This window comes from Monodon monoceros, unplaced genomic scaffold, assembly GCF_005190385.1.
Source record: "Monodon monoceros isolate NGI ecotype Baffin Bay Population unplaced genomic scaffold, NGI_Narwhal_1 Super_Scaffold_18, whole genome shotgun sequence".
Lineage (NCBI taxonomy): Eukaryota > Metazoa > Chordata > Mammalia > Artiodactyla > Monodontidae > Monodon > Monodon monoceros.
The window spans coordinates 85,874,383-85,899,272 of record NW_021703774.1 but is presented as its reverse complement, the minus strand read 5'-3'; the positions used below and the strand labels follow the sequence as shown (position 1 = coordinate 85,899,272).

The window sequence follows — 24,890 nt, the reverse complement described above, 5'->3', positions numbered from 1 at the left end:
CATAAATTTACTACTGCTTCTGTTAATTGGGTTCCCTCATTATTGAACATTGCAAAGTGGAATTTTTGGAGTATTCTGTTTTCCACCCAGTCTATTTCTGTTTTTGAGGCTTGGTTTCCTAGGAAACCAGTCTGAGATGGAATATATTTTGTAGAGAAAGGGACAGAAAAAAGACCAACACGTGACTGACGAGCATGAATCAGAGGGTGAAGTCAGCAACCTGCTGGGCTGTTTCCCTGCTGTGGAAAAAGAGATCCGTGACAAAGAAGAAAAGCTCTTGGGGGGAGGGGCATTGAAGGAGATTTAGGGGCCATAGCCACTGAGAGGGCACCCAGGGATGCAGCACATGCTGTGGCAGCATTTGAAAGTAACCTGATTGAAAATAGGAATCTGCTGATAGCTCTAACCCCAGTGTCCCTGGAACAAACTTGTGAGCGGCATGCCTTCAGGTCTGCGCCGGGGAATCCTGTAGCTGAGGCACCACCCAAAAAACATTTTCTCCAGGAAATATCCCTTGGAACCAATTTAGGAATAATACAAACCATGTGGCTGCTCAGGCTGTCTTTATGTTAGTGCTGAGCACAAGTTGTTTTAGCAGAGCATTTTCTGATGCTCTCATAATAATTTAAAAGCCATCAGTTTTGTGGTCATCAAGACCAAACTTACAAGCTGCAAAGATTCTAGAGTGTTTTTTTCTAAGTCCTCACCTCAGATTCCGTTTCTTCGATACCGGTAAAGTTGCTTGAGAATGTGCTTTCAGAAATCCTGCAGGAGTGGGAATGGGGTGAGGGTGTAGCAAGGTCTGAACTGTAAAAAAGGCAAAAGCACATTGATACTTGTATAAAGTGCCATCCTCAACTCTGTGGTTCAGTAGTGGCTGTGTGTGTGTGGGCGTGGGGGGGGGGCGAGGAGTTTGTTCTCCCTCTGCCCAAGGACACACAACCAAGACACAAACCCAAGAACTCCCCAGTGGCTACATTCATACACACTGCACTGCACTATGGTAGTGAGTAGTGGGGTTCAGACTGAGTGAGTGTGACTCCACACAGCCTGAACTCTGGTCACTCAGCTACACTGTCGATTCTGCCTCCTAAATAGCTCTTGAATACTAGACTTCTCTTTCCTTTTCTACCACCCTTGGCTAAGCTGCCATCATTCCACCTGGATTACTGTACTAGCCTCTTACTTGGTCTCTGTGCTCCAATCCTTGACTCCTCTAATCCATTCCCTCTCCCTTAGTAGTTAGAGTGATTTTTAAAACACTGGAAAACTTTAAAAAACACTCTGGTTAAAAAATCTCATTGGCTTCCCATTATACCTAAGAGTCTGAAATCCTTCATGCAGCTGACAAGCCCCTGCACAGCCTGGCCCTGCTCATCTCACTGCCCCATCTTTCCCCCACTGCCTCTCCCTCTTTTAGGCTCCAGCTACATTGTTCCTGAACTTGCCAAGGGCTTTTCCACACCAGAAGGCTCTCTTAGACTGGCATGTTCTTCTCTCTTACTCCCCCATCCCCTTGCTACTTCACTCATACTTATCCTTTGGAAGTCAGCTTCCCTAAACCCCCAAATTAGGTAATAGCACTCTGTATGCCCCCTTTTCCTCTACCAAAAAAGTAAGGGCAGGGACAGAAGTTGACTTTGTCACTGTGTCCTCAGCACCTGCGCAGTGTCCTGCTATTGACACTCAAGTATTTGTTGAATGAATAACTGAATGATTGAAATATTAGCCAGACTTAGGTTTGAATCCTGGCTCTACTACTTATGATCTAGGTGATCTTGGGCAGGTGATCTAATGCACTAAGTGCATTGCATGCATGCAAACAATGGGTAGCCATTTTGTTAATCATACTTACTCTCCTGGTATGAGTTCACATTCATCATGAGAGGATTTTGAATTTGCATTCTGGAAACAGATCCATTTTGGTTTTGAATGAGCTGAAAAATGTTAGCTGTGGTCAGATTCAGAGCATCAAAAATGATCTCCAAATGGTGGATATATGGGTATCATTCCCTGAACTTTTCTGTATGAATGAAATCTTTCATAAAATTTTACTAAGTAAATAAAACTAGGGAGCATGGAAAATAGCCATCGAGTATTCTGAATTCAAGAAAAGAAATTCAACGTTTATAAGGAGTTTTATTAGCAGACAAGAGACCAGGACTCTAGGTTCCCTTGGTGCTAGCTGTGTGACCTGGGCATGTCTACGGGCTCAACTTCTTCATCTGGCAAATGGAGGGATAATATTTTCCAAGAGTTTGAACTGAATGGATTTCTGAAGTCCTCTCCACTTTAGGAGCAAGGATTCTAGGAGTCAGAAACTAAATTATGTTACTAAGACAATTCCAGAAAATAGAGACTAAACAGAGAAGAAGATAAATGTCACCATGGAAGACAAGAAGAACACCAAGGGAAGGAAGAGAAGAAAGTCAGTAGCCAACAAATCTGCCTTCTCTGTCGCTGAGGCTCTCTTCTCCCCCTTCTCTTGCCTCTCCTCCTCTCTTCTCTATCTTCCCCTCTTTCTCCTTCATTCTCCTGTCATATCCACTGGTCTCTAGTAGCTTGGCTTCACTCCCCCTCAGGAGGGTCCTATTTGACAAAGGAACAGGGAGAGACACGGAAGGCAGGGCAGAAGTCAGAAAGTCCAAATTTAGTCATGCTGTACCCAGACTTAAGTCATGACGAACAGAGGCACTAATGAGCTCAGTCTTAACCCCTTGGTCACCTCCAAATATAGTTGTGGATTTTATTTGAAACATAGAAATTCAGAGTTGGAAAGGGTCATAGGGTCATCTGGTCCAGTTCTCATAGTCTACAGATTACAACATCCTGACAAAGTACATTGTCTCTCAGTCTACGGGTGGGACTCACGACCTCCTGCAATAGCCTGCTCCATTTTCTGTCCGTTCTGGAGGTTCCTGTCTAACATCGAGCAAAAGATGCTTCCCTGGGACTTCTACCCTCTTGGCCACTATATGTTTACTAATGGAGTTCAAGATCACATTTCAAGTGACTCAGTTGCTTTCTTCATTTGTATGTTGGAATAAGAGGTCTCGTGGGCTGTAGACCCCAAAACCAAGGCGATAGTAAAGAAATCTGCCTGTTGCTTCTGCAGAGTCTTAGGGACTGTCGTCTCAACAGAACACATCCACCTGGAGGATCTGGCAGCTGGGGGTGAGTAGAGGAGACATAGCTGAGGTCAGCCAGATAAACACCATTCTTTAGTCTTATACATTGGCAATTGTAAAAGATCAGAAACATTCTCTCTGGTGCCCTGTCCCCAGTGATGGAGAGAAAGCACTCTGAGGGTATGAACTCACCCATGAGGAAAGGATGTCAGAGAACCAGACACAGCTGTCGTTCAGAAGCAAGACAAGGGTGTTCCCTTCCCTCCTTTGTGTTGCCTTAGCACACTCTGTGCTCTTAGCTCTTATCACATTTTTCCATGAACTTCCCTTATTTGGGTAGGAGTTCCTTTCTCTCAATAGGTTGTAAACTCCTTGGGAGGAAGGAGCCATGTTTTTTGTTTGTTTGTTTTTGCGGTACATGGGCCTCTCACCGTTGTGGCCTCTCCCGCTGCGGAGCAGAGGCTCCGGACACGCAGGCTCAGCGGCCATGGCTCACGGGCCCAGCCGCTCCGCGGCATGTGGGATCTTCCCGGACCGGGGCATGAACCCGTGTCCCCTGCATTGGCAGGCGGACTCTCAACCACTGCGTCACCAGGGAAGCCCAAGGAGCCATGTTTTATTCATCTTTATAAATAAATGTTTGTGGGATTTTACTTAATTCCAAAGGCAGCAAAATTTTGCATTGAAATTAGCAATATGATGTTTAAGGAGTGTAAAATAGTCTATTTATGTGCTGAATTTTAGTGGGGATAGATCTAAAGCTTTTGCCCCTTCTGAATAATAGCAATAGTGGCAGTTATTCAGTCAGTTACTTGTTCAGCAAATATTTATGACTTGTTACCAACTTACACTGGTATAGCACTTAGTAACTTTCAAAGTCCTTTATTGCTAGGATTGCGTATCTCCCAGTCCCAGCCCAGCCTCTTGCCATCCAGGTGTCGGACTGGATGTGCAAGTGTCAGATGAGTGCTAGAGACCTGGCGGCAGACTAAACAGGACAGGGGCTCCCCATATGGAAGCAGTGGCTGGTATGATGTGGGTCTCCCATGCAGGGAGATTAGGTTGTGTACAAAGATGGGATCTTGCAGGAGATGTACTTACAAGGTGAAGAATTTTTATTTTCATTTAAATAGCGGAGCTGGGCAAAGGCACTTCTTTTGCTGTGATTAAAGAAATTCTGTCCCGGGGTGTTGAATATGTAATGAAATTCTAAAAAGAAAAGATTAAAAATACAACTCATTGCCTGGGAGCAACAGCTGCCCCCATTTATGCCTTGTTTTCTGAGGCGGCCCAGTCACTCTCACCTTTAGATAATGCTTTACCGCAGACTCTCTGGGAGTTATGAATCTTAGTGCTGCAGTTCTCACATTTATTACTCTGCAGTCCAGTCCCAGAAGCAGAATAGCAGCTGAGTCCTGTATCAGAACCTGAAAAAGCCCAAGTTACACAAAGGAAGTGTGAGGTTTTTTTATTATAGTCCTAAAATATGCTCTGGAGAGTAGAGCTCTGATCGTGCAAGGTATGCATTAGGCCCCAGAGTGTTCAATTTCCCCAAGGGGAAATTTACCAAGGGGGGTTGCCATCCTAGGGGTGACATTTGGACTCCCCTTATGACAACTGAGAGATGTTTTGATAGATAACAGTTCTGATAGGAAAGTCTTAAGATTTGCCTAGCACATGTAGGTGTTTAGTAAAGGTCCGCTGAATGGATGGATCTGTGAGAATTTCGTCCATTGAATTATCAGACGATCTTGCATTTGTAGTTATTTTTCCAGATTAGCCCTGATACATCCACATTCTCTTCTTAGACCCTGCGGTGGCCAAGAGCTTGTGTTTTGTCATCCAGGCAATTGGAAAGATGGTTTTCCTCACATCACGTTCGTAGGTCCATATGGGAACTTGAATCATAGCTTTGCCCTCATCAGTACCACAGAGAGGCTAGCAGTAGAGAGCATGTTGTGTCCGGTGCAGGTCTGAGTCTTATTCGGTAGGCTGTGGGCAGTGGAGTTCTCCAGGTTAGGCCAGAGTGTGGGAGCGTGGGCCCGGCAGGTGAGCACATCACACTTGGGTGTCCAAGCAACGTCTTAGCTCCAGGAGAGACGAGGCTTGGGGACAAAGCTTCTGCCAATGCTACCTGCCTTGCTGCACTCATGATTACACTCATTTGTAACATTAGCTTCCAAAGTGTAAATCACAAATGGAATGAGCTCTAGGAAGGATGTTTTCTTTCCCAAATCTCAGTCAATGGTCATTGAATGCCTTCTAATCCAGAAGTCAAGGAAATTACAAATAGAGGAAGAAGGAGCTACACCCTGGGAAGGTTGTGTTGTACAGGAGAAAGGACATGGGTTCAGATAGGCCTGATTTGCAGCCTGGCTCTGCCACTTATTGGCTATGTTGGTTGACAGTATGTCCACAAATTCTTTAACATGCTTTTCAAAGGATAGAGCCTAATTCCTCTCTCCTTGATTGTGACAACTCACAATTTAGTGACTTGCTTCTAACAAATAGAATAAAGTGGTAACAATGGTGTATAACTTCCAAAATTAGGTCATAAGAGACATTGAAACTTCCATCTCAGTCTTCCTCTTGGATCACTTGCCTGGGGGAAGCTGGCTGCCCTGTCTTAATGACACTCAAGCAGCCTTTTGGTCCACATGGTGAGGAACTGAGACCTCCTGCCAGTGGCCATGTGTGTGAACAATCTTGGAAGCAGATTCTCTAGCCCTAGTCAAGCCTTCAGATGATGGCAGTATTGTCCAACATCTTGACTGCAGCTTCATGAGAGACATTGAACCTGAACCACCCAGCTAAATGGCTCCCAAATTCCTGACCTGCAGAAACTATGAGATAGCAAATGTTTGTCGTTTTGAGCCATTAAGGTTTGGGATACATCATTACACAGCAATAAATAACACACCAGGCTCTTTGACCCTGGCAAGTCACTTAATTTCTCCAAGCCTCCATTTACTTATCTATAAAATAAAGATAATAATTCCTACCTTACAGGGGTATTATGATAGTCAAGTGATGTACACTATATGTCAACCGTTCTCAGTTCTTTAATTTCAGAACACTCTTACTTACACTCTTAAAATTGAGAACCCTAAAGAGCTTTTGCTTATTATAGTTTTTATCATATATGAAATTTGTTATACCTGTAGTAAAAATCCACCCTCCCCTTGCATTGGAGAAGAGCTGGCATACAACATTCAGTCAACTGAATGTGGCTTGGTAGAGAGGTGTTTATAAATTTCAAGTCATTTTTGCTGTGTAGAATCATTCAGATTTTCCTAAGACTAAATGGGCAGTCTCAAAGCTTTTTTTTTTTTTAGAATTTTAAACTGAAGCATTTAAAAAATACTTTGTCATTTAAAAACAGTAATAATCACTTCATGTTCACAAAATAACATTTTTTATGAAAAATAGCTATTTTTGAAAAAAAATCAGTGAGTAAAATGGCAGTGTTTTACGTTTTGGCAAATTTCTAAAACATCTAGCTTAACAGAAGGCAGCTGGACTTTATAGCTGTATCTCCATTCAGTCTGTTGAAATATTGTTCTTGCACAGAAAAGAGAGGACCTCCCGGCCCCCCGGGGGCCCTCTGACCACACTTTGAAAATCTCTACTCTGTTCTGGTGTCTGGTATACAGTAAGTGTTCGATCGATTAAACCTACTATTATTATTAGAAAATGTGTCATCTACAGAGAAGAAATAGAACCAAATGTGACATAACAGGAAGAATACTGAGTTGAAGGAAAAAGCAAGCCTGGTTAGCTCTCTGGCCCCCAGCTTCCTGCTGTATAAACTGGGTAGATTAGGCTCGGCCGCTGATTTTCTTCTCAGGAGCTACCTAAGCCAGCAGGCCTCAACTCCACCTCTTCCTCACCCAGGGCAGTCCTGCCAGGGGATGTTTTTCTGCTTAAATTATCTTTGGAGAAGGGCCCCTATGACTAAAACTCATTGGATTCCATGCACTGGTGCTCTCTGGGTCTGCTCCCCACTAACTTTCTTTGCTCCTATGAAATGTGTATGGACAAGTCAGCAGCAACTGTCCCGTGGCGGGGGAGCTCCCAAGGTGCAGATTATGGGTCATGCTGGGGGGCTGCCACGCAGAACTGAGGCCGCCTCGTGACTGAGTCACGGAGCCCTGTGACTCCAGGCAGAGATAGGTGTGGGCACTTTCACCCTGCTTGACCACATCTCATTTGAATCAATTCATTATTCTTTACATTTTGCAACAATAATAATAATAACCAACGTGCAACACCCTAGTCTAAGTAAAGCTATTTGACGTGGCACATGGTCTGCTGGCAGTGAGCGGACCCCAAGGAGAGGGATCATGACGACTGGCCCCAGACCCCTCAACTTACCGAGAACTGAGTCTGGGTGCCGTGCCTTGTCTTGAATGGCAACAGGAAACCTTCCACGGTTGATTCCTCTGTGGCCTTTTTTCTCCATTTTTTGCCTCCTAGAAAAGGTGCATAAACTTTTAGTATACTGCTAATAGCGATAGTGAGAGGTCTGGTAAAACTGAAATGTGAAATTTCTTATGTCAGAGCCTGGAATGATGGAGGATGCATGTCATCCTCAACACAGCTATCCCTCTGCCTGCCTGTTTGAGAGCTTCCCCATGAGAAAGTGCACCCAGCACAATTTGGCCTGAAAAGAACGTGCATACCAAACATTAAAAGTAAATCTGTTTTGTTTCCCTGAGGATAACATCTAGTCATGATACACATAAACAATATAGAAATTTGAAGTATGGAATTATAAAATTTGGAGTTTAATTCATTGTCTCAAAATCAGTTCTTATCAGGGGAAGAAGCTGTACTACATGTCAATACCAGATCACGTGGCTTTGAATCCATAAGCACAAGCTGAGCGATCCGAAAATTCCAGCAAGGTGGATTTTGTCCAGTGTCTACGGGGCTAAAGGCTATGAGAGCATGTGGGGTTAATTTTAGCTGTGCAAGGCCACCAGGGGGCATCAGAAAGATGCCCTTCGATTGTCATTTACCGGGACACTTCCTCCAACTTGTCTGTAGCTTCTGTCTCCCTCCTTCACAGAAATTCTAACTCCTCTAAAGGAATTTTAGTTGATAGCAATTCTTAAGAAAGCTCTAGCTCAGCCCCTGGAATACTATAACAGCCCCTAGGGAACGCTGCTCATTCTTAGCCTGGAGGGCACCGTGCCCAAGACGTCCTGGATGTAGCCCAAGATGTCCTGGATGTAGCCAGTGAGTCAGGAATGAGACTGATTCCCGGGGATGGAGTTTGAGCCTCAGGCCTTGCTTGCAAATGTGTGCATGTCCCACTGTGCCTGGGCCTGCTGCTGGTGGAGAGAGGTGCCGTTCTTGGAGTTTGTGAGGCTGGGGGCTGAGAAGCCAGGCCCTTTCCCTCTTCTTGGAAAAATATGCTCTCCTCATGAGTCACATATTTTCTCACACCTCATTTTCTGTCTCCACCCTCCTCCTCTGGGGCATTTGAACATCTGCTCTCCAAAGTGGAAAACTTGGATGGCACTCAAGTGAGTTTAGTCCAACACATGACTTTCTTTTTCTGCCTCTTTTAAACTTCTTTGTGCACTAAAATCTTCTTGCCAAAAACAGTTAAGGGTGGTTCTACTTGAGAAGACAGTTTTTCAACAAGACCAAGTAGCTGAAGTGTACTCTTAAATCCAAAATTCTGCATCAGACATAAAGGGATAAGCATTTTACACGTAGTATATATGTTATTTATCTGCATATATATAAATATCCTTCAAACAGTACGTACATCAGTAGGCTAAATAAAGCACACATCCCATCTGAGAGAGAGCTAATCTTCTAAAAGAGTAAAGAGTATATATAGCCCTCTGTTCAATTAATTCCTCAGGGATGATATAGTTTACCAAGATTTCAATTTATAAATCATGCATATCGCCACATCACACCCCAGCAGCTGATTTACTGTTAGATCTGATTTTACACTTGGTTGTGTTTTGCCTTCCATCTTGTTCATTATAAAAGAGAAAATGTAGTCTAGAACACCAGTCCCTGTCTTGCTACTTTAGTAGTTCTGTGAGGTCTAGACTACGAATTTGGAAGAGAAATCTTTAGTACCTTGAAAGCTTAATCAAAACGTTTTTTTAATGTCAAACTATTTTTATTATACTTACTAAAACCTAAAAAAAAAAGTCAAAACATAGGTTTTAATTCAATAAAAAAAAATAGTGGGTCTGGGATGACTCAGGGATTTGGCATCATTTGTGACCTTTGTATTGAAAGGAGAGTCAAAGCTGATGATGGACACGTTGGTTTAAAATAATGGTCCACACCAGATGACACACAGATATTTAACCACAAAACCATGCTGTTTCTTTTTTTAGAGGGCGGAAACTCAATAGGACCCTTATGACAAGTGCCATTCCGTGCTGGCATGCTTTCCAACAGGAAACTTCAGTCTTTCAGACCTTGTCATCTGCCTCTATTAGAATCCATTATGTTCAGGTAATAGTGGTGGCTAAACAGCCCCTCCCTCCTTGCCTCTCCACCTTCCTAAGGTCAATTAGCCAAGCTTTGGCTCCAGTCCACAGTGCCTCTCAAGCTTGGAGGAGGCACCTCTTGCTGACTGATAGAAGCTTCAAATAAATGATTCTGAATCCATGTGGGCTAACAGCTGACCAAAGAGTGTTTCAAAACCATTAAGAATTTCTCCTTAGGATTTCACATCTACAGCTTTTTACCCGATTTACAGCTTGTCACCTCTGGAAGATTTCTTGCTGAGGGATGTGGAGAAGTAAACCCTGGGACACGGGATTAGGCTTATTTCCTGTGGGATTGGGGGGCAGAGGTGGGACCCAACAGGGTAAGTTTTCATTCATTGTGAGGAGAGAGTAGTGAGGCTGCGAGCTGGTACACAATGGTGTATAATAATCTCCCACGTGGGCAAGGTTCAAAGGGAGCCTAAAGGCCAAACCACCCTCCATACGCTGTGGTCGTGATTCTTAACCAAGAGGCCTATCAGAATCATCTGGGGCAGATTTAAAAGAAAGATTCCCGGGCTTCCCTGGTGGCTCAGTGGTTAAGAATCCGCCTGCCAATGCAGGAGACACGGGTTCGTGCCCTGGTCCGGGAAGATCCCACACGCTGCAGAGCAACTAAGCCCGTGCACCACAACTACCGAAGCCCGCGCGCCTAGAGCCCGTGCTCCGCAACAAGAGAAGCTGCCGCAATGAGAAGCCTATGCACCACAATGAAGAGTAGCCCCTGCTCACCGCAACTAGAGAAAGCCCGTGCGCAGCAACGAAGACCCAACGCAGCCAAAATAAACAAACAAATAAATAAATATTAAAAAAAGATTCCCACCAGGGCTTCACCCCGGGGAGGCTGATACAGTAGGTGGGGCTGAGGCATGTGCATTATTTTCAAGTCCCCTGGTAAGGCTGATGCTCTCCGCAGTTGAGAGCCGCTGCTACAGGGATTTGTCAGTTGGGAGGGAGACCGGGCTGCGTGTCCAGCCCTGAGATCTGTGATTCTATAACTCGGCCCGTGGCTGCTTGCACCTGTTCAGTTAGTTGATGCCCATCCTCACTGGAGTTACTATCCCAAGACCGGCTCCCACCCACCCTGGGAATTTAGCAGCTGGAAGCCCTCACCATTCAAGGACCCGGTGGCAGAAGGCACAGCTTGCACCGGTCGTCTCTGCGCTGTCCTGCCTCCCCGAAGCATTGTTAGGCTCCTCCTGCACCACAGAGCACACACAGATGTGGATGTGACCGAGGAAGTGACTCACCCCTCGGCTGCTCAGGCACAGCCCAGCAAGCCGCGCGGACCCCGCCAAACTCACCATCTCAGGACTCCTCCGCTCTAATTTCTGGCTCAGTGGGGCCTGTGCTGTAACGGCCTGGGGCTTAGAGAAAGAAAGCTTCCACCCTGCCTTGACTTCCTTCCTTCTCCAGACATTTAAAAATCTAGTACAGATGAGAGAATACTCTCCCCACCCTGTTTTCTCTTTCCTTTAGTTTCAAATTACACCAAGCTCCACCAGAGGATGAACCAATTTAAGATGATTTTTAAATCCTTCAATCTGACCACTGGTTAGCAGAATCTAAAAGCCTTTCCAAAGCAATGTATTCAACTATGAATTAAAACAAGGTTTAGGGACTATCTAGAGGCCTAAATGATTGTTTATATGTCCCTGTTTAACACACACAAAAAAATCACACTATGGAACTGAAAAGGCTGACACCACCCTTACTATGGTTTTACCCTTTATGTAAACAGAAAATAAACGTACTTTTCTCACCATTATAGACAATAGTGAGAAATAAGCATCATTGTACAGACAGCTTTTTCTATATTTTGAATTACTTCCTTAGGAAATGTCTGGGTCGAAGGTTGTGAAAGCGCTTGTGTGATGATACGTGTGGCCTAATTGCTTTCCACCAAAGCTGTACGAATTACAGAGCCGCCATCAATGTTGGTGGCTCGTTTGTCTACACCTTCCTCTGCATCAGGAGTTATCCCTTGAAGATGTTCTTGTTAATTTAAAAAGTAGGGGTGGCTCCCTGTGTTAACATTTCCTCTGTTATTAAAGGAGATAAACATTTCCACATATGTTTATTTATTGGTTGTATATCCTACTTGTGACTTTTAGTTCTAATCTTTTATCCATTAATTTTTTGGAGGGTTTCAGTGTTTTCTTATTCATAAAAACAACCATTTGTTGATTGCTCCTTGTGCCAAGTACCTCTCATATCACCTCCTTTATCCCTTACCACCATCCTGGCGTGTCGTCCCCATTTTAGTGATGAATAATCTGAGGCTCAGAGAATTTAAGCAGCTCGTCAAGGTCACACAGAGTGAGTGGCAGAGCTGGCATTTGAGCCTTTCCCCATACACTTGTGTCCTTAACCACAGAGCTACTGCTCCTTCGTGCCCTTGTCAGAGCAACTTTGTATGATAAAAATCTTAATCCTGAACAGTGTTTGCTCTTACTATTTTCCAAGTTGTCTGCCTTTCTTAAAAAGATTTACTGTGGTTTCAGTTTTGCAAACATTAGTTGAAATGTTGACATTGTCAAAGAGGTGGTGGAAATGGCCAAGAAACATATGAAAATGGGTAAATTTCACAAATAGTCAAAGCAATACAAATTAACACAATGAGGTATCAGTTTTCATTTATCACTTTAGCAAAGGTTGGAGAGAAAAAGAAAACAGATACCCTGGTTTGGCTCAGGTTGGAAGGCACCTTCACTCCCAGGCACTGTTGTGGGCACCACTTTGCTAAAGGCCAGTTTATCCAAATTTTCACTGTGTATCTTTTGAACCATTAACTGCAATCCTAGGTTTTTATTCAAAGGAACTAATCAACTATGGCCAAAGGTTTGCATATAAAATGATTTTACTGAAGCAGTGTTTCTAATATCAAAGAAGTGGAAAAAACTAAATGTCCATCAATAAGGGATTGGTTTAATGAATCAGGGTACACCCATACAATGAAATACAATGCAGTCCTTAAAAATGAAGCTGTAGGTTTATTCAATAACTTTTGAGAGGCCCACGATATAATGTTAAATGTAAAAAGCATATCCTAAAACAATACATGTATGGGGACTTCCCTGGCGGTCCGGTGGTTAACACTTCACCTTCTAATGCAGGGGGCGCAGGTTCAATCCCTGGTCGGGGAGCTAAGATCCCACATGCCTCTCGGCCAAAAAACCAAAACGTAAAACAGAAGCAATATTGTAACAAATTCAGTAAAGGCTTTAAAAATGGTCCACATCAAAAATTCTTAAAAAAGCCCCCAATACATGTATGATCCCATTTTTGTAAAAATGTGTATGTGTATCAGAGAAAAAAAAAGACCAGATATACCCTAAAATATTAGCAATGGTTTTTCTGTCAGTGAAATGTTCCTCTGTATACTTTTCTCTATTTTCTGATTTTTTTGCAATAAGCCTGTATCACTTTTATAATTTAAAAAATAATGAGGTTTTTTTTTGCTTCATTTTCCCCCGTGTTTTCTTTTATTACTTCTGGGCCTTCAGGGAGTGTCTCCGCACTTCACAGTTAAGGCAGATTTACATTAGCAGAATGTAGGGGGGGTGCCCTCCGCCTGAACTGGGAGACCTGGGATCCAGTGTCTCCTGTCATTTGCACTGGGCAAATCTCTTCACCTTTCTAAGCTTCCAATTTTTCTTCTGCAAAAAGTCTATGCAAACAGCAAAACTCCAAACCAACAGAATTATTACTGTTTATTGCTTATTATAATTTTGTCATTATTATTTTAGACCCAGGGCTTTTAATCCCAGTATTTCCAATTCCTTTATAATGAAATCATCTCAAAGTGTGGTCCCCAGACCAGCAGCATTGACATCACCTGGGAGCTTGTTAGAAATGCAGAATTGCAGGCTCACCCTAGACCTACCGAATCAAAGCCAGCGTTTCAGTAAGATCTGCAGGTGAGTCCACAGCAGACTGCAGTTGCAGAAGCCCTGATCTAGAACAGGTACCTCAGGCAGGTTTCTCCTGAGTTCTGAAAGAGTGGAGAGGGTTAGCAATACAGGCAGCTCTCGCCAGCACTAACACCCAGGGCGCCGGTTAGTATAAGAGCCAAGTGATCTTAATTATGCCAATTTCAGAGTCACGTTCAGCCATACTGGTTGGTTAAAGAGCCAAGGCAATGAACTGAGCAGAGCCAGGACGGGGCTGCAGGACGTTACTCCGGAAGCCGAAGACAACCTCATGGTCATTTGATCTGGTTAGTCTAGTTTTTTTTTTTTTTTTAAAAAAAGCAGTTTGAATTTTAGAGTCAGTTCTTGAGCTACCTGGGCGCCCCACTTTGGGGGATTATTTGGGTTTTGTTTAATCTGGTGAAGAGTCACTGGGAATTTAATTTCAGCACTCCTGGGACAGTGGGACCAAGTGACCACTTGCCCTTTTCCCACCCTCACTCCCCTGGGCGTCTCTACGGAGAGAGGGCCCCCAAGGAAGCCAGGCTCCCGGAGGTGGAAGCGGTGGTCCAAGTCCACGTCTCCCTTCTCGGACCCTCGGGAGGGGCCCGTCGCTGCCCTCTTTGCTGGGCTGTGGGACCAGCCTGTCAAGTTCCTCGGAAGAGGGGGCCTCCTGTGTCTGTGCCGGTGGGGGTGGGGGTGGGCGGCACCCTGTCCCCTCTCACCCACATGGCTCCGGCGCCACGCAGGACGGCCAGGGTGCTCCTTGGGTAACTGGGGAGCCGCATAGAGGGACTTGCCCTTAGGGCTGCTGTTGCACAGGAGGTGACTCAAAATGGGTTCTGCATTTCCACACCACCCCTAAGGCACCATCACATCCTGCCTGGAGTCCCTTTCCCCGGACTCCTCACCTAGCTACCTCATTCCTATCCCCCAGTACTCAATTCAGATCTCACCTCTGACCCTACCCTCCCACTGTGAGTTACTTTTGGTCATATCCCATCACCTAATTGTCACAGTACCTAACACCCAGGTAATGTGCTTACTGTGAGCCAGGCCCTGTTTTAAGTACGTATATTAACTCATTTAAACGTCCTAATAATATCATTAAAATTTCTAAGAAGCTGCCAGGTGAAGCCAATGCTGCTGGTCTGGGGGCCAGCTTTGAGATATTTCATTATAAAGGAATTAGAAATAATGGAATTAAAAACCCCTGAGTCTAAAATGATAATGACAAAATTATAGTAGACATAATAGTTCCGTTGGCTCAGACCTTTACAGTTTGCAAAGACTTTTTGCTAAAGAAGTTGGAAGCTTAGGCAGATATTATATTTCCTCACTTTATACAGGAGGAAACTGAGGCACAGAGAGTTTATGTAACTTTCTTAAGGTCACAAAGCTGATTAATGACAGAGCTCATATTGATATTTGAACCCAGGCAGTCTGGCTTCACAGTCCTAAAGAATGCATTATTACTTGCACCTACATAGCACTTTTAACATTCTGTAATTCCACGTTAATTTTATCTGTTTGTTGTATGTGTCCCTCATGGAAATGTAAGTATCTTGAGGGCAGGTGGTTTGTCTACCTTGTTTATATTGTATCCCCAATACCAAGAAAAGTGCCTAGCATTTAGCAAGAGATATTTACTGAATGAATGGTTAATACTAGAGGTAGACTCTCTTTTCAGGGCTATTTATCACAAAGTTATAGAGTCCTCATCATCTCACAACAGTTGCTATACACTTGGGGCCAGTTAAGAAGAGCAAACCCAGATCTGAGGGGAGTGCTGAGCAGGAGCCTGGGCTGCCTCGCTAGGCTCACTCACACCATGTTGACACTAATTTCGGTTCAGGACTAGAGAGAGAACCAGCTGCGAACCTTGGGGATCATTTGTTAAATCCACAGTGGTGCAGAGTTTACTATACTGAGTACTCACTCTATACCAGGCATTCAGTCAGTTGTTCGGGCTACAAAGATGGGTACAAAGGCACAAGGACAAATGAGACATGATGCTATGGGGGCACAGAGGCTGGGATGAAGAATCCTGCCTGGAGTGGGTGGCTATGCATCAAGGTTATATAACTAACCTTCAGAGTTAGTGGGCTAACTCTGAAGATGGGCCTTGAATGAATGGGATTTTGCCAGGCAGGTAAGGGTTTTGAGGAGGCAAACATACTTGTTTGGAAGGGCTAACATTTATATAATCTTCAATATCCTGTCCTAAACTCTGACAAGAACCTATTCAAGTTTTGAATAACAGCCATGGGCTGTGTCTTCAAATACAGTCAATTTAAGGCAATTATCCAGATGATTCCATTTGTCAGAATTTTCATGTATTCTGAAATGTTCTGATAGTTGAGGTTACAAAAAGTACTATAGAAAGACACTGGTAATTGATTTGAATTCCTGGTTTTGCATATGTAGACAATCCAAAAGAATTTAACTTGAGAGAAAGAAAATGTAGAAGTGGACTCATGAGAAATGGTTCTTTCACTGAGTGTGTTATTCTTTATGTAGCAGAAATAGTACAAAACTATTAAGAAGAAAAATTATTTCTTCCAGGCATGCAAGATCTACAAAAAATGTTACTATTCATCCAGAAGAAATAGCTCTTTAGCAGTTCATCAGTTTAAGCTGCATTGTTACATCCTAAACCAATAAGATATTTCAAAAACCAACACTTGAAATAGCTTCTAATTCTTAAAAGCTGGTTCTACTTTAAATAACATGATTCATAGGCCTTTGGAAAGTTAAATTTTCATGAAATGTTAAGATAGAATTCAGTGATTCCATTAATTAGGATTCTATAAATACATAAAAACCATTTTTCTTGGCATGAAATTAGGCTGTAGGCTGCTATATTACCTCATTTGAGGATGGAGAGGATGTGGATGACAAGTCATCCAGGTTGATTTGAGAACTCACGGGAAGAGAGACAGCTGAAGTATATTTGCCTTTATTAACTTTCTCTTTAAAATCTTCAAGTAGCATTTCCAACGTGAAGATTTCACCTTCTACTTTTCTAGGTAAATATAAACACACAGGCATCTTATTGAGTATGCAGTAAACATTCTAATTAGTAACAACAGTTCTTGAATATAATAACATTGATCTACATTTTTAATGCCGTCTATCTTCAGACAGGAAGGATAATGGACACCTTCCCTGACAGGCATCCTGTTTATAGTTTCACTGCAAAGGCCTGGGCTCTAATACTCAATTTTTTCTTCCAGTTTTATTGAGATATAATTGACATACAGCACTGGACAAGTTTAAGGTATACAACATAATGACGCGACTTACATACAACACGAAATGATTATCACAACAATTTAGTGAACATCCATCATCTCATATAGATAAAATATTAAAGAAGAAAAAATTTTTTTCCTTGTGATGAGAACTCTTAGGATTTACTCTCAACAACTCTCATATATAACGTACAGTAGTGCTAATTATATTTATCATGTTCTATATTTCTAATTCTCATTTTGTTATTCATTAGCTGTGTATCCTTTGGCAAATCACTTAATCTTTCTGTGCCTCCAATGTCTCAACTATAACATGAGATAACAATACTTTGCTTATCTGGATCTGATTATTTTGAAGTCCCTTACAGTTCTAAGAGCTATGATTCTAGGAAAATAGTGATTTATATCAACTGAAAAAGAATGATATGAAAAATCTGAATAACTTAATTAACAAGCTTGATCCATAGGTATATGTACATATAGGTATATGTGTATATATGTACATGCATATATAAATATAAATATATATTTTGCCCCCAAAGAATTAATTATCCTCAAATTCATTAAATTTATAAAAATTTATCTCATATTACTCCACAAAGAAAAATCTCAACAAATTCCAAAACATTAAAAATTATACCAGTTCTTTCCCACTAAGATCAAGAACAAGGCAAAAATATTCCTTCTCACCACTCCTATTCAACATTGTACTTGAAGTCCTAGCTAAAGCAACAAGACAAGAAAAGGAAAGAGAAGGTATACACATTGGAAAGGAAGAAATAAAATTGTCTTTGTCCACAGATGACATGATCATCTGTGTAGAAAATTAGAATCAACAAAAAAACTTCTGGAACTAATAAGCAATTATAGTGAGGTTGCAGGGTACAAGGTTAATATATGAAAGTCAATCACTTTCCTATATTCTTTTTTTTTTTGTGTGGTACGTGGGCCTCTCACTGTTGTGGCCTCTCCCGTTGCAGAGCACAGGCTCCGGATGCACGGTTTCAGCGGCCATGGCTCACGGGCCCAGCCGCTCCATGGCACGCGGGATCTTCCCAGACCGGGGCACAAACCCGTGTCCCCTGCATCGGCAGGTAGACTCTCAACCACTGCACCACCAGGGAAGCCCTCCTATATTCTTTTAATGAACAAGTGGAATTTGAAGTTAAAAACATAGTACCATGTACATTAAGATCCAAAAAACTTAAATATGTAGGTATAAATCTAAAAAAATATGCACAAGGTCTCTATGAAGAAAATTACAAAACTCTGATGAGTGAAATCAAAGGACTAAATAAATGGAGAGATAGTCCATGTTCATGGATAGGAAGATGCAATATTATCAAAATATCTGTTCTTCCCAACTTGATCTATAGATCCAGTGCAATCCTAGTAAAAATCCCAGCAACTTCTTTTGTGGCTATTGACAAACTGACTCTAAATTTTATATGGGGACTTCCCTGGTGGTCCAGTGGTAAAGAATCTGCCTTCCAATGCAGGGGACTTGGGTTCGATCCCTGGTCAGGGAACTAAGATCCCACATGATGTGGGGCAACTAAGCCCACCACAACTACTGAGCCCACATGCCTCAACTAGAGAGCCCACATGCCACAACTAGAGAGAGAAAACCCACATGCCACAACTAGAGAGAAGCCTGTGCCACAATGAAAGATCCCACATGCCGCAACTAAGACCTGACGCAACCAAAAGAATAAAATAAATGTTTTAAAAAATAAAGTTTATATGGAGAGACCAAAGAGCAGAATAGACAGCCTACAAATAGACCTACATAAAATTAGTCAACTGATATTTGACAAAGGAGTAAAGGTGATACAACGGAACAAAGATAATCTGTTCAACAAATGGTGCTGGAACAACTGGATATCCATGTGCAAAAAAAAAAATGAATCTAGACACAGACCTTACACTCTTCACAAAAATCAGCCCAAAATGGATCATAGACCGAGAATAGAAGGATCATGTTTATGTATAGAATGAGTTGGGAAATTTTCCCTTTTCTTTTTATGTTCCAGAAGAGTTTTTTAAAGTCTTTGTTGAACTCACCCATAGTCCAACTTGGATTTGGTACCTTTTGGGGGTTTGACTGTTTACAATCTTTTCTATTTTTGTCTGGTTATTAGTCTTTTCAGATTTCCTACCTCTTTTTGAGTAGAGTTTAATCATTTATATTTTCCTAGAGATTTGTCCATTTCATCTACATTTTAAACTGTGTTGATATGAAGTTGTCCAATCCCATTTGATCTAAAATTTTTATTCTGATATTTTTCCTTTCTCATTCTTTATGTTATTTATGCTTTTCAGTCAGACTTTCCAGTGGTTTATTTTATAGATATTTTCAAAGAAAATGTTTTATTGATCAAATTATTTTAAATTTCATTTATTTCTCCTTCCTTTTATGAATCTCTTCCTTTTGGGGGGTTTATTTTGCAGTTATTTTTCTGCCTTCCTGGTTTGAATACTTAGTTTATTGGTTTTGAACTTTCCCCCCTAATAAATGCATTTTAAAACTATAAATTTTCTTCAGAGTACTGCTTTAGCTACATTACATTGGTTTTCATGTTATTTTCTCATTTATTATTGACTTGTAGATTATTCCTAACCTCCATTTTTATTTCCTATTTAACACAAGAATTATTTAGATGAGTGTTAAAATTTTCTGATTAGATTTTTACTATCTTTTTATTATTAATTTCCAGTGATCAGAGAATGTGAGTGGTATAATTTTTTAATACCTTTTTTTGGAGAAGTTTTAGCTTCTCAGCAAAACTGATAGGAAGATACAGAGATTTCCCATATACCCCCTGCCTCCACACATACATAACCTCCCGCATTATCAACATCTCCACCAGAGTGGTACATTTGTTATAATTAATGAACTTATATTGACACATCATAATCACCCAAAGTCTATAGTTTACATTGGGATTTACTTTTAGTAGTGTACATTCTATAGGTTTGAACAAATGTATAATGACATGTGTCCACCTTTATGATATCATACAGAGTATTTTCACTGCCCTAAAAATCCTTTGTACTCTGCCTATTCAACCCTCCCCCCACCCTAACCCCTAGCAACCACTGATCTTTTTGTTTTTGCCCGTTTTGCCTTTTACAGAATGTCACATAATTGGAATCATGCAACATGTAGCCTTTTCAGATTGGCTTCTTTCTTAGTAGTATGCATTTAAGTTTCATCCATGTCTTTTCATGACTTGATAGCTCATTTCTTTTTAGCACAAATAATATTCCATTGTCTGGATAGACCACAGTTAATTAGTGCAGTTCATCTACTGAAGGACATATTGGTTGCGTCCAAGTTTTGATGGTTCTGAATATAGCTGCTTGAAATATCCATGTGCATGTTTTTGGACATAAGTTTTCATCTCCTTTGTGTAAATACCAAGGAGCATGATTGATGGATCATATGGTAAGAGTATATTTAGTTTTGAAAGAAGCTGCCAAACTATCTTCCAAACTGGCTGTAGCATTTTGCATTCCCACCAGCAATAAAGCAGAGTTCCTATTGCTCTACATCCTCACCAGCATTTGGTGTTTTTAGCATTCCAGATTTGGGGCATTCTAATAGTGTGTAGTGGTATCTCATTGTTGTTTCAATTTGCCATTTCCCTGATGATATATGATGCGGAGCATCTTTTCATATGCTTATTTGCCATCTGTATATTTTCTTTTGGTGAGGTGTCTGTTAAGATCTTTAGTACATTTTTTAATTGGGTTTTTTTCTTACTGTTGAGTTGTAAGAGTTCTTTGCATATTTTGGATAACAGTCCTTTACGAAAAGTGTCTCATCTTCTCATTCTCTTTACATTGTCTTTTGCAGAGCAGAAGTTTTTAATTTGAAGTCTAGCTTATCAATTATTTCTTTCATGGGTGGTGCCTTTGATGTTGTATTTCAAAAACCATCACCATAACAAAGGTCATCTAGGTATTCTACTATGTTATGTTCTAGGGGTTTTATGGTTTTGCCCCCGCAAAAGCACCAAATCCAAGTGGGATTATGGGTGAGTTTACCAAAGACCTTAAGTAACTCTTCTGGAACATAAAAAGAAAGGGGAAATTTTCCCAACTGATTCTATAGATAAACATTAGGATATTTATTAATATATTTCACTAGATTCATAAAGGAGATTTCTAAATCCCATTTGATTAATCTTTTTTTTTTTTTAATCTTTTTCCTAAATTTAAAAATATCTAATTCTAGTAAGCTAGTAATAGATGGAAACTTTCTCGATAAAGCTTATCTACTTGAACCTACAGCAGTCATTATACTTGGAAGAATTCCCAATACCATTAGGAACATGACAAGAATGATTATTTTCACTAGTATTATTCAATGTTTTTTGGGAAAACCTAGCAAATGAAATAAAGCAATAAAAAGAAATGTGATATAGAAAAGTTGGTTGGAAGAAAAGATATAATGTATGAATATTTAAGGGGAAAAGCAAAGTTGAGGGGAACTATTATTTGTTTCTGATTGTCATACGTAAAAACTAAGACAGTCAACTGAAAATCAACGAAATAGTAAGAACAAGATTGTGTCAGGTAGCCCCGTATAAGTTAAACATACAATTTTCTTTACTTCCTGTATATGGATTAGAGAAAACATCTATTAACAACACACAGAGGGACTTCCCTGGTGGTCCAGTGGTCAAGAATCTGCCTTCCAATGCAGGGGACGCAGGTTCGATCCCTGGTCTGGGAACTAAGATCCCACATGCTGTGGGGCAACTAAGCCTGCGTGCCACAACTACTGAGCCTGCCATGGTCTGGAGCCCATGCATCACAACTAGAGAGCCCACATGCCACAGCTACTGAGCCCGCGTGCTCTAGAGCCCATGCCACAACTAGAGAGAAGCCCGCGTGCCGCAACAAAGAGCCCATGCACCACAGTGAAAGATCCCGCATACCGCAAGGAAGATCGCACGTGCTGCAGCTAAGACCTGATGCAGCCAAATAAATATTTTTTAAAAGGTATGTGTATAATCTTGACTCTTAAAAAAAAAACACAGAAAAAGTATAAAATAGATAAGAACAAATTTGACAAAACATGTAAAATCTACATGAAGAAAACATGCTGGGGATGTTTTCATGGGAATGGGATGGGAATACTCATTGCAAAGATTTTAATTTTTCCTGAACTGATCCGTAAATTCAAAAAAATCCTAGACAAAATTCAAATGGAATTTTATTAAAGAAATTTGGTTCCTAAAACTATATTTCTCAATAAAAGTGACTCTATGAATGAAAAAAAAAGAAATTTGCTGAGCTGATTATAAAGTTTATTAGTAAGAAGAGTGTACAAGAATAGCTAAAGAAAGTTTAAAAGAAGAAACATTTAAAAATATACACTAACCTATAGTAATTTAGAACTATGTGGTTAATGTAGATATAGAAACAGAACAATGGGGAGGATAGATCCAATCCCCTGTACACATGGGGGTTTTGTATATGATAAAAGTGGCTTTTTACCAGTGGGGAAAGGCTGTCCTATTCAATGAGTGGTGGGACAAAGATCTAAACCTGGAAAACGAGACTGATAAGTAAAATATAGGAAAATATGTTCTAGTCTGGCAGGCAGAAGGGAATTCATCAGGTGACAAGGAGAGACTGAAAATTTAAAGGAGGTGAAATGATGGAGCGAGGCCTCAAGGTAGCGGGAAGAGATAGGCTCAAGGACCAAGGCTGGAGAGGTTGGAAGGTGAGTGAAGGAAGAAAGAGGAGGTGAAAACATGCAGAACTGGAGGTGGAGAAAAGACATTTCTTGAGGGAATTTGTGACCTTTTCTGTAAAATAGAAGACAAGAGTGTATGCTGATAGTATCAGGGAGGAGGGATTGATGGAGGCAGAACCCCATTTCTTGACTCCTTGGCTTCTGGTGCTAGTGTGTGAAAGAATCAACTGACCATCAGACTACATTCTGACAAACAAGATACATGAAATCCAAACAATGTTTTTGAATTTTTGAATATTACCTTTCAAAGGCAATAATAAGAAGGTTTTAATAAAAGCACAATAGCTGACTTAAGCAATTAGCCAATTAATTTGCACAATTCTTTCCTTTACAGAAAGTCATCAACAATAGCCTTTGGACCCATCATTTAGAAGGTTCTCGACACACCACGACCTCAAGGGTTGGATTGGGTTCTGCTCTTTGCCACATTTTGCCCATTTGAGAACAAGAGGAGCTGAGCACACTTTGCTCTGAGGCAGTTCTGAGGTGAGTTTTGGGAGGGGCTGAGTCCTTCCCTTGCCCCAGTGTTGACAGCTTCTCCTGTATATGGGATATAATTGCAGTTGAAACTCTTTTGATTTATACTGGGGCCAGGCACAGTGTGGGTGTAACTAGGATATAAATAAGGCATTGCATAACTTTGGTCTTAATGCGCACAGAGGCCTGTCTTTAAGACGACTGCCAAAACAAGTGGGATTTCTTGGAAAATAAATATCCTTACTCTATTAGTTTTTAAACAAATAGTGAAAGCATGTGGAGATCCTTTTTTCCAAGAAAAAAAAGCCTTTGGGGGAAAAAAATCAATATTAAAACCTCATCCTTGCTGTCTAATTACTCAGTATTGAAATAACAATAGACAGAGATTTCATTCGTTTTGAAGAAGTAATATCTCAGGACGCTAGTGCCAAAATATAAACCATTAAAATATTTTGGCATCAAGAATGAATTCGTGTTAAAATGCTATGAATAGAAAGAGCTGAACTTACAAATATTAAGCCTACTAAATGGGTTCTTTAAATTCATCCCAGGAAATTATATGGAAACAATCCTAGCCTTGAGTCCTGGACTACATCTTAAAATTATTTAGATTGGAAAGAGAGGGGCATGGTGCCATCAGAATGGCCAGCTGGAATCTTCATTCAATATGATTATGCACCCAAGTTTCTAATGTGAATTAATTCAGGAATCATTTGACTTCAAGCGTTAACATTTTGCCTTTATCAGGACTTGTGGGTCCCTTACCCCAACACTAACCAATGTAACAATGATTCATTCCTGCCTGCTGTCTCTTTGGAATTGTCTGTGCATGAGGAAAAAGAGGGACAGAAAAGAAGAACCAGGCAGGGGAAATAAAGGCAGGAGTGGGATGAAGGAGAGGACAGGACAGGAGGAGCTTGGAGAGGAGAGGGTCCTCTGGGGTTAACACGTGAGCCTTTCTAGAGTTTCTTGTACTCTTCTGAGTCTCAGAACCAATTATAATGACATCCAGCAAAATGCAAGGTGGTGGCACAATGTCTCTCCTCCAGGAGACCATTGTTCATTTGGGGCACTCTGTGTCAGTGCCCTGCACAGGACCTTACACATAGCAGGAATTCCGTACTGCTTGTTGCATGGGGTGACACTTATTCAATGGGAGCACAGTTTTTGCTGACACAAGACCAATGGCTCTCCAAGCACTAAGCCATCAGCCGCAACAGAATCCCACCTGAAGGAGATTACCTCTGACCCTTCCACCTTACACAGTTTAAGCCTCACCTTTCTGGACCAAATTCATCGACAGCTGGGGATTCATGCTTGTGGACTTGCTGTTTCAAAGTCAGATGCTTCTCCTTATTGGCCAGAAACTCCTATTCCAGCAGTTCGAGGTGTCCCTGCATTTTCTCAAGGACCTGTAACAGTGGAGTCACTGGAATCATTCACAGGTAAGCCTGTGTGTGTAGTTGTTTTTCCCCAAAACACAATGAGGATGTACCCCACAGTAGTGTCAAAACAAAGCCATCATCCTTCTCCTGGCAATTGTTTTGTTTCAGAGTCTGACATCTAAAATATAGACAACCCAAGACCCATCTCAGCATTTATGACATCTCATAGCACATAGCTGAAAAATATGGTCACTTCTGATTTCTCTCCTAGAACCCACTTGGAGGTGTTTAAATTTTTGTTAATGGGACATTCATACTCCTACATATTTGCAGAATAATTTTTAGCTCATAGAGCACTTTTCCATTCATTATCTTATTTAATCCACGCATCAATGTTGTAAATGTGGCAAAGTAGATTTATTATCCCAGTTTTATAGA

The 24,890-nt window shown here is 41.3% G+C and overlaps 1 protein-coding gene across 1 annotated transcript in view; it reads right to left on the bottom strand.

Moving 5' to 3' along the window:
- Positions 1 to 4,185: 4,185 nt before the first annotated feature.
- AKNAD1 (AKNA domain containing 1) overlaps positions 4,186 to 24,890 on the bottom strand; it is a 28,744-nt gene continuing 8,039 nt past the window's right edge. Inside the window, 6 exon segments of the mRNA XM_029231161.1 lie at positions 4,186 to 4,337; positions 4,433 to 4,555; positions 7,503 to 7,600; positions 10,769 to 10,854; positions 16,435 to 16,591; positions 24,346 to 24,479. Of these exon segments, the coding sequence (XP_029086994.1) occupies positions 4,186 to 4,337; positions 4,433 to 4,555; positions 7,503 to 7,600; positions 10,769 to 10,854; positions 16,435 to 16,591; positions 24,346 to 24,479 (750 nt within the window).